This window comes from Micropterus salmoides, unplaced genomic scaffold (assembly GCF_014851395.1).
Source record: "Micropterus salmoides isolate LMB-PRFRI ecotype aquatic unplaced genomic scaffold, ASM1485139v1 Ms_hic_scaffold_8, whole genome shotgun sequence".
NCBI lineage: Eukaryota > Metazoa > Chordata > Actinopteri > Centrarchiformes > Centrarchidae > Micropterus > Micropterus salmoides.
Window position 1 is genome coordinate 38,253,603 of NW_024044570.1, and position 20,663 is coordinate 38,274,265.

At 41.4% G+C, this 20,663-nt stretch overlaps 1 protein-coding gene across 6 annotated transcripts in view; it reads right to left on the bottom strand.

Annotated features, from left to right (window-relative positions):
• Positions 1-20,663, bottom strand: part of LOC119894408 (A-kinase anchor protein 13-like) — a 184,601-nt gene that overhangs the window by 28,390 nt on the left and 135,548 nt on the right. For all 6 annotated transcript variants that reach the window (XR_005442918.1, XM_038707143.1, XM_038707144.1 and 3 more), the window contains 10 exons: positions 8,901-9,057; positions 5,798-5,865; positions 5,285-5,339; positions 3,835-4,009; positions 2,748-2,854; positions 2,459-2,605; positions 2,254-2,363; positions 2,032-2,175; positions 491-616; positions 242-359 (listed from right to left, as the gene is read on the bottom strand). Coding sequence is in view for 5 of the 6 variants with exons in the window: in XM_038707143.1 (XP_038563071.1) it covers positions 242-359; positions 491-616; positions 2,032-2,175; positions 2,254-2,363; positions 2,459-2,605; positions 2,748-2,854; positions 3,835-4,009; positions 5,285-5,339; positions 5,798-5,865; positions 8,901-9,057 (1,207 nt within the window). In the remaining variant the exon portion in view is untranslated. The remainder of the gene's footprint in view (positions 1-241; positions 360-490; positions 617-2,031; positions 2,176-2,253; positions 2,364-2,458; positions 2,606-2,747; positions 2,855-3,834; positions 4,010-5,284; positions 5,340-5,797; positions 5,866-8,900; positions 9,058-20,663) is intronic.

Here is a 20,663-nt window from a genome sequence, read left to right on the forward strand (position 1 = left end):
GTCTATTTAGCATGATGACAGTTCACAACGTCTTAACTGAGATTTAAATTTCATAATCAAACTGTGTAACATTCCTTTTCATTTCTACAGCTTCAGTGACGATGTCTCACACACATTATTCATGCACCATTTTTATATTGATTCCAAATAACCAATAAAATGTCCACAAGATTGAGTGACTTTTTGTTTGGGACTGTGGAGTCTGTCAGGGACTTTCTACAGGGCATGTCTCCGTCCTTACTTTTAGTGTACTGGAGTATCCTCTGGATCAGAACGGGATATTTGGTGATCCTCTGAGTGACCAACAAAATGCACTCTGGAATACTGAGCCTCCGCACAATGCTGCTGCTCATTATCCTCTGCACAACCACAAATACACAGACACAAAGGTCATTTCAGAAGCAATAAGATGCAGATGAACGCAGCACTGTAACAGACTTTCCCAGACATGTGATATATAAAAAGTAGCTGAGGTGAGATGAGTGCTGACCTTGATGAAAGCCTGGAAGCGTTTATCTTTGGCATGCATGTCTTTGTAGAGACTGACAGCTTCATTGTGGCGGCTGCAGAACTTCCCGTAAACCTTCTTCATAAGATCGGCACTGCAGCCTGAAAACTGAATGTATAAACAACATTCAAACGTGAGGATGGAAAAATGTCTGCGCAGCATTCTGCACAGCATGCTACAGTACATCCTGTTAGACACCCTTTCCTGTGGAAAATGGTTAGAAAACTCAGAAAGAGCAACAGAGGAGGGATCCATATCCCAGGACAGACAGACAGGAAATAGATGTCGTGTGTACTAAGGCTGAACAATAAAGAAAAATGTAATTGTGATTATTTGACTGATACTGCAATTGTGATATGATTTGTGCTTATGTTAGAGGGAAATATCATTTTACATCATTATTCTGATTTTCATTGAAAAATATACTGAATTGATTATGATGTGACCAAACAAAGATATGTTCTTAAGTCTGTAGAATATGCTGTGTAGGCCAAGACATCTCTGCAGTACCACAATATTTCACTTAAAATGGTATTTTGACACACAACAAAGGCCATATTGTGATTTCAATAAAATTTCCATTGATTGTTTAGCCCCAGTGCGTACAGAATAGATAAACAATAATGATGACAAAATGTAAACTGTAAAACATTTGAATGAAAGGATGTGAATCCTGTGAATTTACCCAGAGAATAAAACCTCTGACCTGTCTTCTGGTGCCAGCCTCACCGCGTTACGGCTGCCAGAGCTAATCGCGGCCATTCTAGTCAATACTTGTACTCACACCAGAAGCGCTGCAGCGCGTCTCAGAATTCTCTCAGCTAAGAATAGGCAATCAGTCTATTTTTGACGGAAGCCGCGTCAAGCAGCACAGAGCAGATGAACCAGACAGGAAGCCAGATACAGAAACGACATAGAGGATCCAGTCAAATTTAAAAATAAAATACCCATTGCAGACTCCCTCTCAACAATGAACACATTGAAAACAGACCTAACTATGTAGCCTACCTAACTATGGTAAAAGAACCAAAAATAATGACATCTGACCAAATCCACAAAATCAGCAAAATCAGTCTGGCAAAACGCTCTTATGCTGAAATGTTCCATGTGGGACATGAAGCCGGTTCACAGCCAGCTGAGATCGTAATATGAACCACAATACAGAACAATTAAACAACAAAGCAACAACGTGGGGCAGGCTAAACACTTTGCCGCTGAACCGCTTCTGAAAGGCTTCCAGTGTGAGGATGGAGGGGATGGAACAATACCGCAGTGCAGCCGTAGCCTGTGTGTATCTGGGGTCAGGAGAAACTTTACTTATTCAGCCTGACGACTACTAAAGCTCTGACAATAACAACATCCCGTTCAGTGCAACATGTGGATTGTTGGGTGTAGTGTATGGGCCCCTAGTCAGGCTTTAGACCTTTAGTCTCCCTGCCTTCAGTCTGGCAGTCCTTAAAACCTTAATGTCTAAATCAATCAGAAGTCTACATATCAAAGACTTTTCTTCTCTTCTCGCTAACCTGGTTGACCAGGACATCCCCGATGCTGCAAATGAGGAAGCTGTTGTTGTTTTGTCTCTCAGCTGATGAAGCTCTCTTCCTCTCCAGGAGCAGGGTGAGGAAATGTGTGTGAATATCCAGCAGGTTGTCCAAAACAGGGAAAATCTAAAGACAGTGATCAATAGACTCAATGTGGGATTCTTTTCTTAATATTAACATTGCATGTATCTGTGTCCTTGAAACCTTCTCCAGAGTGTGAGTGTCGAGCTGCAGCTCCTTCTGCAGGCCTTTATAGTACACTTCAGACATGATCTTCAGTGTCCTCACATGGTGGAACTCTGTCTGGTACAACTCTGTGGAGAGAAAGGACTCTTATTGCCTGGACACGACAGGAGCATTAATACCTAAAGGTGACCTTCCTCCCAAAATGAGTTACAACATATTTTACCATAGATGACGTCTTGTTTCTTGATATCATCTTTCTTCAGCATTTTTAAGAACTTTTTATCCACCGTGCCACTCCAAGAATCAGCTTCCAGATCTTTCATGTCGCACTCAAACTCTCCCATCAGCTGACTGTCCATCATCTCAGTACCTACATACACACACAAACAATAAGAAGGGTACATACAGGAATCTGCTTCTACATCAGAGACACAACTTTCTGTTGATCAGACAACAACCTAAAACACTTAAATACCACATGTTTTCACAGTTTGTGTATTTGTTGATGCTACCTTCATCGGTTAGTGACTCCATCGAGGCATTGACTTTGCTCCCCTGATGAAGAGAATCAGTGGACTGGGACAGAAACTTCCGGCTTTTCAGAGGAACATCATCTAACCTACAAGGAACAAAACCATGACCAGGAATGAGTTTTAATAGGTCCACTCTCTACAAATAACAACAACAACATTGAGTTCTCTCTAGCACAGTACAGGCTGGGGAAAAAAAGAAGGATATACCAGGGAAATAAAATTATTTTATTTTACAGGGCACAAAACCTACCATTTACTGCAGAAATGGCAGTGTATGAAAAAGTAACAATTTAAAGGAAGTGAGGTAAACAGTGTACGTCAACATGAGGGCTATTCCACTGTTCGCCAGAAGCTAATAAAATCAGCCAGGCTGAATATAGAAATTAATCATGCATTAATATCTAAAACTGCATTAAACATGCATTAAAATTAAATAAAATGACAGACACAGCGTTTTGGCCTTTGAGCTCAGAGTTTTGATTTCGCTTTGGGAATTTACTATATGCTTGTCTTATGCAGCAGCTTGCAGACACCAAGACTCTCTACATGACCCCAGCACTAAACAACAAATATGCAGACTCGGTGGAGACCAAAAAAAGAGCTAAAAGAGAGTGAATATTGGCTTTACATACCATCGGATGGCACAAACACCACTCCATAAAGATTATAAAGCAGTGTCTCTGCAAACTTGATTTGTATTTTTTTTTGCACTAGTGGCCAAAATACAAAATAGCAAAATAGCTTTTACATGAATGCTTGAAGTAGCAGGGGTTGATAGCACAACTAGTAAGGCAAATATGGGTCCAATGCATTTGCATGAAGAGATATTAACGTCAACCAAGTTAACATTAATAAGCCTTGTTCTGCTCACGTGGTTATGGTTATCAGCTCAACATGTGTGTATCAGTATAGTGCTGAAAGACACACAGGACTGACTCCTTGATCACTCAACCTCACCACTGCTGCACAAATTTACCAAGTGACATACTAACAGAGTGTGTTATCTGGACTGTGTTGGTCAGTCTGTGCTCTGTGTGTGTGTGAGTGAGAGAGAGACGGTCCTCACCCTGCTATGTTGCTGATGGAGATGCTCTTGGCCAGGTTGCTGTGTGAGCTGAAGATGCTGGGATGTCTTCGTGGAACCACCACAGGAAGCTGGTCATCAGGGGTGGTTATTGTGGACCAGCGTTCCCGTGACGATGAGGAGGATGTGGATGACACAGATGATGCTGAAGATGTAGCTAGAAATAAACATCAAAGTGCACATTTAAGACAAGTTTACAGGTATGCGCAGCGCGAGGAGCTGGCGAACCAGCCCGCAAACGTGCCGGCAGACCAGTCGGCTCACAGAGCCCTCAACAGACACGCAGACCACACAACACAGCAGAGAGTCCAGAAACAACGGCAGAGAAAAGACCCACAGCTGTAAGATAGTTTTAACGTTCGTACCGCTGTTATTCTGTCAGTACATTCTGTGATTTTGTAAGGTTTTAACTTAAATCAAGAAACATCTGGATAATGTACAGAAAAATGGTGATGAACAGAAAAATCTGGTTTTGTGAAACTTCAGAAAAAATAAATAGAAATAGTACGAAAGGGGACTGTCTTTGCTTTATTATTATTAATAATAATAATAACAACATTATTATTATATTAGACATTACATTGTTAGTGTACAGTAGAGTTGTGGTCAGTATTTGCAGGCGGCCTCTGTGCTTGGGGTATTGCGCAATACCAGCAAGAGCGCATCGTCTCAAACCATCAGCAGCATTTTGTGTGCTTGTGACATTGCAAGTTCATTCTTCCAAGAACATTTACATTACATTACATTTATTCATTTAGCTGACGCTTTTATCCAGTTCATCTCAATCCCCTGTGTCAGCGTCCCAAAGATTTCCCAGTGTGTGCTCTACTGTGTTTTGACCTTAGCTCTCTGTCTGTTGACTTCGACTTCTGCCCGGTGATTTTGTTACTGCCGCCTGTGACTTTTGAACTTGGTTCAATAAACTGTTTATTTGTGAACTTGAGTCGTGCCTTTTGAGTCCATTACCTGTGTGTAGCCTTGTTAGCGCTGACAAGATTTGTGGTGAAGGGGGTACATCCCTTTTCTATTAGGTTTAAGTATGCAAAATGTATTATCACAACACATCAGAAACAGCTGACAGATCACTGATCATTCCTTATAAGAGAGTAGTATTTATTTTTAGAAATTAGGGGAAAAAGAAAACTTTCTGTCACAGTAAGTTAACTGATCATAGCTTCGAATATTGAAATCGGAACCGAGATTAGATAAGTGTAATCGGAATCGATTAAACTGAAACAATACCCAACTCTAAATATATGTAATTTTAAATGAAATCAATTATCAATTAATCACCTTTTTATTGTCTATTTGATTCTGAACTGTAGACACAGCGACAAAACTGCAGCTAACCAAAACGAGTGCACTGTCACCAAAAAGCGGTAACACATCTCCTTCCTTAACACATTCAACAAGAGCTTGTATGTGCTCTTACATTTACTCCTCATGTTAGCAGCTGACCCAGGAGCCGCTTCTGGCACCAGCGATTGCTGTTGGAAACAAACACATCATTAGATGAAAGGTAACTGTGAGACTCACATTGATCAAACATGTAGGTGTGCTCTACTGCTGCTGTACGGGGCTCTGAATAAAAGATACCAACTCAATGTGAATAAGGGACACTTGTTTTTGTTTTTGCAAATTTTCACCAAAAAGACTACATCTTAAAAATGTAGACTGATTTAAACTGGATTTTATGTCCCAACACATCCAAAAGCTGTTTCTGTGGCAGAAATACACTAATATAATTACAGTTAACCCCTAACCCCATTAATATTACTAATGTTATTTGAGTCCCTCTAAGTCATAATATAATGTGATACATGGAGTGTTTGGCCTGCTGGTTGTATTTTAAAGTTCTGTATGTTATTTTTGAGCCCTCTGTTGAACTGAAAGTGATAAATTCAAAGATATTTTTAGGGAATAAGGAGCCAGTAGCCAGACGTACCTTTATTTTGCTCTTTGTACAGATAGACAGACTCTCTCTGCAGCATTTATGGACATGGACTCCACAGTCTGTAAAAAACACATGACAATCATTAGAAACAAGTGTTATCGTGTTAATTTCAAGTGTGCAGTATTAGTTTTGAGTATCCTCAAGTAATAGCATTGCAATATAACTTCCTGTTAGTTTGGCTTTTCTCATCTACATTCATTCATTACATCAGTTTTTGTGAGGACGTACATGCCGACTAAAACCTTCCGCACATACAACAACCAACAACCCTGGTTCATAGCAAAACTCAGGCTGCTTCGTCAGACCAAAGAGGAGGCCTTCAGAAGTGGGGACAGAGTCCTGTATAACCAGGCCAGGAACACAATGACAAAAGAGTTCAAAGCAGCTACACTGAAAAGCTAGTATATAGCTTCACAGCCAGTGACCCTGCGTCAGTGTTGAGAGGCCTGCAGACAGTCACTAACTACAGGAGACCATCCCCCAAATCTGTTTGCACTCAACGACTGGCTGACGAGCTGAATCTTTTCTATTGTAGGTTTAAGAACGCCACAGCCTCTCCCCCACTCCAACACCATCTTCAAACAGTCACCTTCCCCCACCTGAAGGACATTACATGCCCCTTGCTGGACCCACTGCAGTTTGCCTACAGGGCTAACAGGTCAGTGGACCAGAAAGTCAACTTGGGACTGCATTACATCCTGCAATACCTCGACTCTCCAGGGACATATCCAAGGATCCTGTTCGTGGACTTCAGCTCAGCGTTCAACACCATCATCCCGGACATCGTCAGCACCAAACTCTTGCAGCTCACTGTGCCAGCCTTCACCTGTCAGTGGAACACAGACTTCCTGACTGACAGGAGTCAGCAGGTGAGGCTGGAGAACATCCCATCCATTCTCATTTGAATGCTTAGCATTTAAATGTAATCCCCCTTCCCCCTGAGAGTGCTCCTCAACTACCGGCCCCCCAAACCCAACTCAGCTTTCATCTCAGAGATACACAACCTTCTCACAACACTCATTTTCAACACATTATTATACTAGGAGATATTAATATTTATGTAGACAACCCCTCCTGCTACTTTGCAGCTGAGTTTCTGCAACTACTAGACTACCTCAACCTCCAACAACATGTCTATGTCCCCCCACACTCCAGGGTGCACACACTGGACCTGGTCATTTCAAACTCCACCCCCATTAGCAACCTTCTGGCATATGATGTGGGTGTGTCTAACCACAAAGCCATCTCAATGGAGCTGTCACTCCTTTACTCACACACCAAAGACAAGCGTCCAATCTGCTATAGGGACCTTAAAAAGATGAACCTGGACACCTTGACCATAGTCCTCCAACATCTCTCCTCTGCTGATTTCTCCTCAGTCACATTCAGAAGCTGCAGTACATCGAGAACAGCGCTGCTAGGATCCTATTGAGGGTGCTCAAAATTGTCCACTTCACCCCCATCCTCAAATCAATGCACTGGCTTCCTGTCTCAATCAGGATTGAGTACTCAAGGTACTCCTCACTCTAAAGACCTCAACACGTACCCTCTGATCTGCCTCAGCATCTCTTCTGAAACCTCCCAGAACCAAGCTCCGTACAATGGGAGATCGGGCTTTCTGCTCAGCTGCTCCCAGTCTATGGAATGCTCTCCCTGACCACCTGAGGACACCACAGAGTGGATGCTTTTAAACGTGGCCTTAAAACCCACCTTTTTAGGGGAGCTTTTGATTGAACTCTTACTTTTTTTTGCTCTCTATGTATTTTATTTTTAGCACCTGTTTTATAATGTAGAACTTTGGGATTTGCTTAAATATAAAGTGCATTACAAATTAAATGTATTATTATTATTACTTGTGAATTGTCTAGTCCATTTACATACTACTTTCTCTTTCATGGCGTAACATCAATTCAACGGCACGCTATGGACACACCATTTGATCAATAAAAAAAAGCTTCGCAATTTAACATCGCAAGGCTCTTAAGATTATTTAAGTTTATTAAAGTACAGAGGGTGTAAAAAGTGACAAATTTAATATTCAATTCAAAATGGCCGCCTTCCTGTTGGGTTTAGGGTATGGAAAAATGACATCAAATCTAAACATTACCAGCTCCAGTCTGGTTGCAAAGTTTTGTGGCTCTTTTAGTATCTTAAAGGCCTCAAATATCTGTTTAAATAACTGAAAATGATGCAGGAAGCGCAGAATGGCTGACTTCCTGCTGAGCAATATCTCATTAAAAAAGCAGAAATGTGGACTTTGTAATAAGAGCAATAATCCCACCAAATATCATGAAGATCAAAGAAACGTTTTCCAAAACATGGTGTTTGTTTAGCGGCGCTTTTGAGCCCCCCTGGTCGCGTAATAAGTAAGTGATTAAGTAATATTCATATTGGTTTAAATAAACAATTTGATAGTAGTTCCCATCTTTGCTGAGTTTGTCCAAAAGGCCTGTCCTAATTGTAGGCAGGTTGAGTTCAGTGGCTGAAGCAAATAAAAGCCCAGATCATTGAAATTTGTGTGATGACTTTAGCTGAGGTGCGGTGACATTTTGATGAACAGAGCTCAGACATGCAGTTGATGGTGATGACTGATTGAAGGACTAAAATCAATGTTGGAACACAGCTAAGAAGATGGACTTCTACATTTGTGCTGCAATAGAATGTACGAATGTACATATGTTACTGGTAATAATATTGAACATTTTCCTTCAAGTAGACTGATAAAGGAGCAAATGTCATCAGGTTCTACTTTCTTTGGAAATGAATGTGTTCTTTTGACACACTCTGTGAAGTCCTATATAAAACATTGAGCTTCATAATCATATCATGTGTTAATATGAGCATAATGGTAATATGTGGACTACTGTGAGAAACTAAGTGTTAGACGGAAATGACACATACATCAAAGTGAATCTACTGAAGGAAATTAATACAGGAAAAGGTGGCAGCTGAGGAAGAGGAGGAAGAAAAAGAGGAAGAAGGCAGGAAGAAGGGAGTGGGAAAGTTAAGATGAGACTTGCTTGGCTCTCAGAAAAAAAGAGAAGAGAAGAAAACAGGAAGGAAAGAAGGAGAAAGAAAAAGAAGTGAGCCTTACTGTTGCAGATGAAGCTTTCCTTATTGTACAGAAGTTTGGTGCAGTGCTGACAGGCTGTGGAAGGGGACGGATTGACTGGGAAGAAGAGATGGCCGTTTGCACTCTTCTTTTCTCTCTCTTTACTCTCCCGTTCCCTCTCTCCTCTCCTCTCCTTCTCCTGGAAGCAACACATGAAAGATACAGATAATCAATCGAGTAAATATTCAGGATAAAATAACCTGTTGTGGACATCTGTTTTTGTCTCATCAAATATTTTCAATTCATGGTGCTTTTTATTGTACTCTCTCATCATGCGGAGTTTGCAACACTCTATGGTCAAATGTCACATCACATCAAGGACTTCCACAACCTAGTTTCTAGTAAGACTGTTACACTATCCACCCTCACTTGCGCCATATCAGCCATTGAGTGCTCCTGCCCTAAATTGCATATTGGTAAAAACTAAACATAGCCTCCGTATTCAGATAATTAAACATAGAAGCACAATCAGCACACAGGATGAATCATACCCACTCCCATTCTATTCTATAAGGGACAGCCTTCCATGAGTATCAATAAATCACAAGCCCATGACTAGCAAAACAAACTCCACATTTCACTTCTGGAACAGTCAAAAATATCTAAGTAACAAATGTAATGTAACTGCTCATTCATAACTTTGTCACTGTTGCTGAGTTTAAAGGTATAATGTGTAAGGTGAATACAAAGATGAGGCGGGTTAACCCTAAGCAGCAGTGAGAGGGTGGTCGGGCATCACAGAGGCAGTAACAGCGTGTGGAGCCAAATGATTTCACATCTAACTCGCTGAATTGGTTTCACTGCTCCCTCAGAAGCTCTGACCCCCAAAGTCACGGATGCGCAATGCCAAGGCGACCAGTACTACTTTGCTGAAATATGGCAGAATGTTCAAAGTGTTCAAGTGTTTACAACTTGCTCTCTTCCACTGCTCCTGTGCATGAGTGCTACCACCACCTGTTGCTAGAATCAAACAGAATAGAAAACTTTGTCATTTTCACATGTACAACAAAATGTCAAAGTGCTGACAAGCCAGTGCATCATTCCTAAAATATAACTTAAAAAAGTATCAAAAAGCAGCATGAACAGGCATTCATATACACATACACAGTCACACTTATGCACCAATCCCTCACTCAGTTCAATTTGGCAGTGCTGATTACAGTTATTGCTGATGGGTAAAAGCTGTTATGATGGATCTGTACCGTCTGCCTGACGGTAACAGTTCGAACAGGGGGTAGCCTGGATGAGAGGTGTCCTTTAGAATGTTCTGGATTTTTCTGAGACAGCGGGAACTGTGTGGTTCTTCCAGTGTGAGGAGAGGGCAGCCAACAATCTTCTGTGCGGTGTCGATGACCCTCTGGAGCGCTTTCCTGTAAGCCACTGTGCAGCTGGTGTACCACACTCACATGCAGTATGTCAACATGCTCTCTATGACTCATTGATTGACTCATTGTGGTCATTAAAGATCCCGTGCCATGGCAAAATTCCCAACCTGGCTTTCACCATCTGGCCATCTAATCATCCCCTGCAGTAACTGGCTCAATGTTTCCCTCCCTCTCTGCCTCTAGCTGAAGTGTGGTGAGCATTCTGGCGCTAAATGGCTGCCGTGCATCACTCAGGTGGGTGCTGCACATTGGTGGTGGTTGAGGTGAGGCCCCCTCACTTCACTGTGAAGCGCTTTGAGTATCTATGATAAAGCGCTATATAAATGTAATTCATTATTATTATTACGGAGGCTTGGTAGAAGGACACCAGAAGCCTCTGTGTGATATTGTTCCTCATGAGTACTCTCAGGAAATAAAATCTCTACTGGGCCTTTTTCAGCAGCTCAGAGGTGTTCCTGCTCAAGGTTAGACCCTCCTCAATGTGGACTCCCAGGAAGTGTAAGTCTGCCTCTGTCTCAGTTATGACGCATTGAGATAAGAATGTGTTGGTCATTTGTATGCTTGCAGTTTTTTCATTTAAACCTTCATTTGAGCCTCATACACTTTCTATACTGAACAACCTTTTAAATGCAATTAGAAAGTGGGTGTCAAATCATTTTCTGCAGTTAAATGCAGATAAAACTGAAGTCTTGAATTGAATTTTTGCTCCTTGACAGCCTTCACTCAGCTATCAGGCAGAATCTGCTTCTTCTCACTCTATTCTGTGTAACCTTGGTGTGGTTTTGACGAGTCCATGAGAGTCCACCTAAGAAACACAGCCAAACATAAGAAATGAAATGGAGAAGCTATTAAATGCTTTTATTTCATCTAATTTGGAATACTGTGATCCTCACTTTACTGGCCTTAATAAATCTTTCTTACACCGTTAAGAAACTGTCCAAAATACTGCCTCTAGGCTCCTAACATGTTCGAACACATGGTCACATTTTCATCCAACTTCTCTGCACTGCTTCCTGCTCTTTTTAGAATTCATTTAAAATGTTGGTGCTCACTTAGAGTGTATGGCCAGTAGTTATTCTGCTTTTCAGCATGGATCGACACACTGACTGACAATGCTTCCTTGGTGGGCAAAAACACTTTTTTAAAAATAAATAAATTTAGTAATTAAATCATCAATTCGCCAAACACAATAAAAGGCTCGTGACGCATGTATTGATCATTGCAGTACTTTTTTTTTTTTAGAGACTGCAGCAGTTAACCATTGAACTTACAATGCAAACCTTCAAAAGTTGAACTACCTAGTGAGTTCAGAAAACATGTGTCTTCCAGCTATCGTTGTACTTTAATTTGACCAAGTTAGCATAGCACAACCCTGATCGATACAAACTCCATTCAGAAAACAAACAAGTTGTTGTCATGCTGTCTTGCTGACAGAACTGATAAACCATGAATTCATATGTTTAACAAATCTGCATCATATTGCAGTTATTTCGGCATCAGTTTAATCCGTTTATTGCTAAATCACAGCAAAATGTTTACTTTGGGTTCATACTGCTGTAGTAATGGTGAGTTGTGTTTATTCGCATTATAGTGTTGTGTGTGAACACTCAGTTGTCCAGCAATAAAACCCCCGCGAGGAAAGCGTTGGATCAAATTCGCGTTGAGTCTGAATGCCGCATAACAGCAGGATGAAAAGCTAGTACACCACTGTCCCTCCTCAAAAGTTATTCCCCACTGTTTGTCATCATGACTCTTTGACACTCATCAATACAAGCGCCATGGCATCGAAAATAATGAGCCTGAAGCTCCGTGTGGAGCTAGTACGTGTTCACGTTGAGTGGTGCGACGTAGAACAAGGACGCACTGACTATGGTTCTGTGTTCACCACAAAGCGTTTTGCCCATTGCCCACTGTATATTTAGTTTTTATTTTTGTACATGCTGCACTGTCACAATATTACTACTAGCACTTTTAGATAGTCGCTCTCCATTGTACACAAACTTTTTTCACAAGAGGAAAACTGAGGGAGCTCTTATTGTTCAACTTCAACAGGGCTAACATGAGGAACATCATCGTCAGCAAGACTAAGGAGATGATCACGCCCTCATTCACATCGATGGAGGTGAAGTGGAGCGAGTCTCCAACTTCAAGTTTCTCTGTGTGTTCATCAAGGACGACCTCACCTGGTCGAAGCAAGCATACTCAGCGGTAAAATCTGAACAAAAGCGCCTATAGTTCCTGATGAGACTCAAGTTTTAGACTGAAGTTTGGAATGTCTGCTAAAACTCTACAAATGCACCATTGAGAGCATCCTCTCAGGCTGCATTACTGCCTTGTATGTTTTTCCCCCCCAGGGCCTTTAACCACTAAACTGATCACTTGACGGACACTTGATAAGCTGTGGTCACTTCCATGTACATAAATGTATATTTGCACATTTTAAAGAGTTAAAGGGGTTTGGTCATAAAAAGAGAAAAAATATCTATAAAAACACATTATAATTTACCAGAAAGAAAAACATAATGTTCTGTAGCAACGCAAGACAAAGAAACAAATTAGGTGGGAAGAATACAGCCAACCTGAAACAACACTTTGCTTTCTACGTGCCAAATTTGCTAGCAAACCAAGTTAGCTTAGTCTGGCTGGAAGCCAGTTTTTACAAGGTCAATTTATTTGTCATATTAAAACAGGGTTCTGAAATTAGATAATTAATTTGAAGTTCCCTTTATGCTACAAAGCAAATGATATATACAAAAATGAAAAATGAATAATTATATACAGAAATGAACAATTTTGCATGCTGAGGATGAATTTAAGAGCAAATTAATGAATAATCCTGGCTTGGCTAAGGTTTACTGTCTTTATGTGTTAGCTAATGTCAGTTTGCTAGCTTCAAAGGTTTTGAGTGAAACATGTAGGGCCTTACAATTAATGTTGTACAATTAACGTACAATTATTTGATCGGGACAAGTAAATCTTTTGGTCGGAGTGTTTTTCTCAAGGTGTGTGAGGGCTGAGTGGAGGGCAGTGGAGATGGCATCCTCTGTGGGTCTGTTGGTTCTGAAAGCTAACTGGTGAGGGTCCAGGCTGGCTGGGGTGTTGGTCTTTATGTGCTGAAGAACCAGTTTCTCAAAGCACTTGAGTGAGTGCCACATGGCACTATTCATTCAGAGTAGACACTGCAGACTTTTATTAGACAGTATGTCTATACTCTCCTGCCGCAGTCTGATCTGGTGTAACCACTGTAGAACGTTTGTTTTTACGAGTCCTACATGGCTCAAACAGAGTCTGGTGTTGTGATGACTGATGGGTGTGAATGATCAGGAAAGTGATCTCATGTTGTTAATGTTGTAATGTTGCTCCAGGTGTGAGGAGATGTGAACTCTCGTATTGTGTCACTGTGGGGAGGTACTGTTTTTTCATGAGATGACAGGCCCCTTATTGCACCTTGTTACCATGTAGGCAACAAACCTCAGATCACAAACTCTGCAAGAACACCTTATGGGAGCATTCCTAATCCTCACCATTATGACTACTGTAGCCACTCAAAACACAATCACATCTTCTTACCTTCTCTGATCCAGATTCTCCTCTCCACCTCACAGAGCGAGTGAACCTCTTGCACAGCATGGCTGTAACTGTCCTCCTGTCTCCTTCTTTTTCCTGTCTGTCTGTCTGTCTGTGTACTTGCTTCTAATCCCTGTCTGGCTGGATTTCTTTCTCTGTCTGAGCCTCATGTTGTTGTGTTTTTGATTCAGACATCTTGTCCAAACTGTTGCCGCTGCTAGTCTGTCTGCTTTCAAATCAGGAAGTGAGGTTGAAAACGCACACACACACACGGACTAAGTTCCTCTTTCACTGTCTGCAGTGTTTTTCTGAATTCTACTCATCGTCATGTTTCTGCATAAACTGTATGTTGATATCTGATCACACACATGCAGATTTCATGAGGCATCATTAAATGCAGTAGTATATAGTTTAGAAACATTTCTCTGAAGCTTAAGCTCTCTTAATTTTATTTTATTTTTTGGAGAAGTTTTAATATGGGTTTGGATGATTTATCATGCATACAGACAGGCGTGTTGCACTGAACTGACTGGGATGTTTTCAGGACTGCAACCAACAATCTGGATGAGTTTACAGCAGCTGCAATGTCCTACATCAGCTTCTGTGAGGACAGTTGTATACCAAGACGGACCAGGGTGAGTTATATCAATGACAAACCCTGGTTCACAGCTGAACTCAGACAGCTGAGGTTGGAAAAGGAAGAGACGTTGTGGAGACTGGGGCAGGTTTAAGGAGTCAGGAGTACAGGTTTAGCAAGGCGATGCGAGATGCTAAACATCTGTACTCAGAGAGACTACAACACCAGTTCTCAAGAAATGACTCTGCTTCTGTCTGGAGAGGCTTCAGACAGATCACCAGCTACAAACCTAAATCTCCCCACGACTCACGCCTTGCCAATGAGTTGAACCAGTTTTACTGTCGCTTTGAAAGACAATGGGACAGACCCGACACCATCCCCCGTCACACCACTGATCGGCCACAGTCCACCATCCCATCCCCTACCTCCTCCCCCTCTCTTACCATCCTGGAGAGGGAAGTCAGCAGACTTTTCAGGAGGCAGAAACCTTGCAGACCAGCTGGGTCAGACTCTGTCTCCATATCCACCCTGAAGCACTGTGCTGATCATTTGTCTCCGGTGTTCACAGACATTTTAACACCTCGCTGGAGACATGCCATGTCCCAGCCTGCTTCAAAGCCTCCACCATCATCCCTGTCCCCCAAAAACCAAGGACCACAGGACTAAATGACTACAGACCCGTCGCCCTGACATCTGTGGTAATGAAGTCTTATGAGTGCCTTGTGTTGTTCCATCTTAAATCCATCACAAACCCACTCCTGGACCCTCTGCAGTTCGCCTACAGAGCCAACAGGTCTTTAGACGATGCATTAAACATGGCCCTTCACTACATCCTCCAGCACCTGGACTCCCCAAGAACCCACGCCAGGATCCTGTTTGTGGACTTCAGCTCTGCTTTTAACACCATCATCCGGCCCTGGTGCAGGACAAGCTCTCTCAGCTGAACTTGCCTGACTCCACCTGCAGGTCGATCACAGACTTCCTGATAGACAGGAAACAGCACGTGAAGCTGGGAAAACATGCGTCTGACACGAGGTCCATCATCCTGCTGCTACTGCCAGGGACAAGGGCAGGCTGCAGCGCATCATTCGCTCTGCAGAGAAGGTGATTGGCTGCAATCTTCCATCACTTCAGGACCTGTGTGCCTCCAGGACTGTGAGGCGAGCAGGAAAGATTGCAGCTGACTCCTCCCACCCCGGACACAAACTGTTTCAGACTCTCCCCTCTGGCAGGAGGCTGCGGTCCATCAGGACCAAAACTTCTCGCGACAAAAACAGCTTCTTACCGTCTGCAGATAGCCTCATTAACAAGGCCCAGGTCCCCCACTGACACTCCCCCCTTGCAAATGACACAAATGTCTCTGCATATGTATATATTATATTGTAAATTTATATATTTATGTACACAATATACTCTTCCATTTCAATAAGTCTGCGCAATACAAACCGGAGTACTGCACATGTAAATATCTGCAACATTTTTCTTTCTCTGCAAATAGTTCTATTATTTTTCTCTATTCTTCTATTATTCTTACATAACTTGCATTTGTTTATTCCATATTTATATATTTCTACATCTATTTCATTTCAACCTGTTCAGACTGCACCGCCCTTGTGAGGACCGCCGATACTGCCCACTCGCTCTGATTCGCTTTGCACTACAGCCACAGCGGAATCTGCCCCGTGGATACAAGAGTGAAAGAGGAAGTGGATTAACGGGGGAAAAAGCAGTGAATAGAGCGCGATTGCGGCACAGTGACAAAGACTCTTGACAAAGACTCTTTTTCTAGTGAGTAAATGTGTTTAAAAAACAAGGTAGTATAATCCCTTGACGAATCGTTTATCATCTACACAAGCGTCTGCCTCGATACTGTTTAGCTCATCCCACATCACTCTACAAAAAATCATCGCCTCTGCTGCAGAAACAATGCAGAAACGCCCAAAACGCCACAAACAAATGCCCAGACCAGGATCCTTTTGCCAGTAGACCCGCCAGGTCGTAAATCAGCCAAAGCATTTTTTCCCCCCTCTTTGTTGCCCAGCTGGTTTCTTTTTTGTGTGTCACTCGAACCTTATTTTTGTGCTTTGCTTTTGTGGATTAATGGGAAAGAGACTATTTTGTTTGCTTACTAAGAGAATACCCTGAGAGGACAATTTGTTTTTTTAACATCACATAATTTTGTGTTTTTTGTTTGTGTGCATATTATTACAAGCTGTTTTTGTTGTGCTTAAAAAAAACTCCCGAGTGTGGTTTTCATTATACTGTTGGGATCATTTAACGTAGGGGGGTACATATTTCGATATATGGGTCCCTTGTGACATTTAATAAATAAAAAAAAGCTTAGTATCTTATGTCAGGAGAAAGACCTGACTGGCACCCCAGTTATAAATACATTATGAACCAAACTGTCACAGTCAGTGGTCGTTTAGTCCAGTGATCCTTGGTTTTTTGGGGACAGGGATGATGGTGGTGGGTTTGATCAGTCACTGTCAGCTCAACCATTTCATTTCAAGACAGTAACCGTACCATAAGTAAGGAAGGCCTTAAAGATCTAGATCCAAAAAAATCATCAGGTCCAGACAAATTGGAAACATATTTTCTAAAAATAGCTGCAAATTTGATAGCCAATCCAGTTACATATTTAATTAACCTTTCTTTAGCCACAAATCAAGTACCAGCCATCTGGAAATCTGCCAATGTTCTCCCCTAACATAAAAAACTACAGGCCTATTTATAAATTGTCAGTATTAGCTAAATTAATGGAATCACTCATCAGCATGCAATTAAAAGACTATCTTAATTAAGTATACTTTAATAACAATATTCTGAATGAATTTCAATCTGGTAGTACAATAACAGCTGTTTCAAAAGTTGTTAATGACCTGGTCAAAACCTTGGACAATCAACAGCACTCTGCAGCCCTGTTTATTGATTTGTCAAAAGCTTTTGACACAGTGGACCATAAAATACTCCTTCAAAGACTCACCTCCATTGGACTATCAGGATCGGGATGATTCAACAGTTACCTATCAGGGAGAACACAATGTGTGCAAGTACACGGCCTCACTTCTGCCTCCCTAAATATTTCAAAAGAGGTGCCGCAAGGCTCAATTCTTGGGCCTCTTCTTTTTATCATTTATACAAACAACCTCTGCAATAAAATAAAATATACAAACTATCATTACTATGCTGATGACACTGTTTTCTGTTGTTCTGGGTCCACATTAGGTCAAGCAATCACAAATTTACAGTCCGCTTTTAACATCTTGCAACATAATCTGGCTACTTTAAAATTGGTTCTAAACTCTAAAAAAACTAAAGTCATGACTCTCACTCTCAATCAACTAAAAACAATGTCCCAACCTTTTTTACACTTTCTGGTACAGAAATCGAAGGGTTGTCACATTACAAATACTTTGGCATTACCATTGACCAATCACTGTCTTTTACATTGCATGTCCAAGATTTGATTAAAAAAATCAAGTCCTGTTTATCTTTTGAAGCAAAAAAACAACTTGTAAATGCAACCTTCTTGTCTGTCTTGGACTATGGTGATATTTTATAGATGTATTCAACCTCCCAGTGTCTTCATGCTTTGGACACTATGTTTCATGAAGCCTTGAGATTCATCACAAACTTAAAATCTCTCATTCATCACTGTTTGCTGTATTCTGTGGTCGGGTGGTTGTCCCTCTCCATTCGGCATTGGATGCACTGGCATCTTTCTATTTATAAGGCAGTGTTAGGACTTCTTTCTCCTTATCTGAACACTTACATCCTCCCGAGGCCTGCAGGGACATATCACCTGCGCTCACAGGATCTGTTTTTATTGACTGTCCCTAAAGCCTGCGCTGACTTTGGCAAAAAGGCTTTTCATTTTGCATCTGCATGGAATCAGCTTCAGAATGAACTGAAGGAGCTGGTCTCACTTTATTCTTTTAAAGGATTTTAAAGGACCTTGCAGAAAGGCAGTCTGTCTGTCACTGTTTTTAAATAGATTTGGGACACAGGTTTTTTATGATGACATAAAATATTGAATATGATGAGTGAAAGTGTGTCTATGTATTTACCTGTAAGTGTCTCTGTATCTATTTGTAACTGCGCTGCTGCCACTTACCAGGACACTCTTGTAAAGGACATTTTTAATCTCAAGGAGTTTTTTATCCTGGTTAAATAAAGGTTTGAATGAATGAATGAATGAGTGATGGAGTGACTTGCTGTTATTTGAAATGATCCGCTTTTTGATTTCTAATGGATAGAATACAGCAGGTTTTAATGAATGGCCCACCCCAGGGCTGTGTCCTGTCAGCCCTGCTTTTTATTATGCATACCGACTACTTTAGGTAGAATAGTAACCAACCAAAAGCTAGGATTATACATGGCGAGGAGGTTCTAGTATCTAAGGAGGATGTTTGACTCTCAACTCATTCGATATAAACAGTTGGTGGTCAGGTTTGGACAACAAAGAATTACTAATAAGTTCTTCATTTCTTCCATTATTAGGCTATGAAACACAGCTCTCATTATAAGGGCCTGAGCATGAAACATGCAAGATTCCTATTGACACTGGGTGTGTGTACAGTGAAGGCTTAAACCAGGCAGTGGACAAACTAACTAAATATTGTCCATTCTGGTCTTTCTTCCCACTGCTTGGTTCACAAAGTTGCATACAATAAGAGATACAGACACATAAGCCATGGTCAGATCTGGTTTCAGCCATACTAGCGCTCCCTACAAAGCAGCCCCAGGGCCAGCTTTCACCGAATTGCACAAAATGTTTGTGGCAGATGGTATCATGTCCAGACCTACAAAAAAGCCAGGAATGATGCCCTAAACCCAACAGGTAGTCAGCCATTTTGAATTTACCGATTAACTTTGATTAATAGCTTATTTTATTAAATCAAAGAAACGGCTAATGCACTTTTATTTAGTCGGCAGCAACGTAAAGAAAACAACGACAGGGTGCCGGATGAGAGAAGTGTGGCAGAAGTTAGCAGACAGAGAGCGATTATTTTTTATGAAAAGCTGTTCAAAAGATTCTTTTGATCGGTGGACCCTTATAGACTAAAGGGATGTCAATAGGCTAATCAAGGAACGGACACATTCGTACTTCAAAGATAACGTGAGTTGGCACCTTTTTTTTCTTTTCATCTCTTGTACCATGCCAGTTACACTGGTAAAGAAAGAACAAAGAACTTCTATAAAAACCAGACCAGGCGTTTAATGTCGAACTGTGTTTATTTGTCAAAATGTTTTTCCACACCAGGCCAGTAAATGGTGTAGGCGGCTATTTGGGACTTGGCTATTAATTGATGTAATTTTCAATGTTTAACATTGTCCGAATTTTAACGATCTCCTCTTAGGGAATTTGTCCGATCGACTTAAAATTTTTGTTGAGCATCTAAAGGCATTGATGATGAAAAGTTGTGCTATCTGTGAGTTTTCGTCAAAGGGTGTGTCCATGGCATGGCGTCGAAAATTGATGATTCGCCATGAAACAGGAAGTTGTTATAACTGTGTTTATCCATGTACATGCTCACATTTGTACCAAAATTTACATTCTTGATAACAGTCCCACCTTGAACACATCCGTATGCCAACATTCACTCATAGTCATAGCGTCACCTACTAGCAACAGGAAGTTCAATTCAATTGAATTCAATTTTATTTATATAGCGCCAAATCACAAAAACTGTTATCTCTGAGCGCTTTTCATAAAAGAGCAGGTCTAGACCGTACTCTGTGATGATATTTAAAGAAACCCAACAGTTCCCACCAAGAGCAGCACTAGGCAACAGAGGCATGGAAAAACTTCCTTTTAAGAGGCAGAAACCTCAAGCAGAACCATGGCTCAGGGTGGGCGGCCATCTTCCTCGACCAGTTGGGGGTGAAGGAGAGGGAGAGAGAGAGCGAGACATAAAGAGGGAGAGAGGGATGGAGGGGTATGAGGGAGCAACCTACACAACATACGCACAGAAGTACAGACCGTAAAGAAGTAGAAGTGACTACTTCTATGCTTCTATGCTGTGATGAACTACTTCTTGCAGGTTGACCATATCTACTTCAAAACTATCTTAGAATACCCTGTAATGGGAATTTCATGAGAACCATCTCCAAACACTGCCCTGTAACTAATCTCACTTGGGGCCTCCGGTCTCTTGGGTATGGGGTCAATGGAAGGTACAGTGGGTACGGAAAGTATTCAGACCTCTTAAA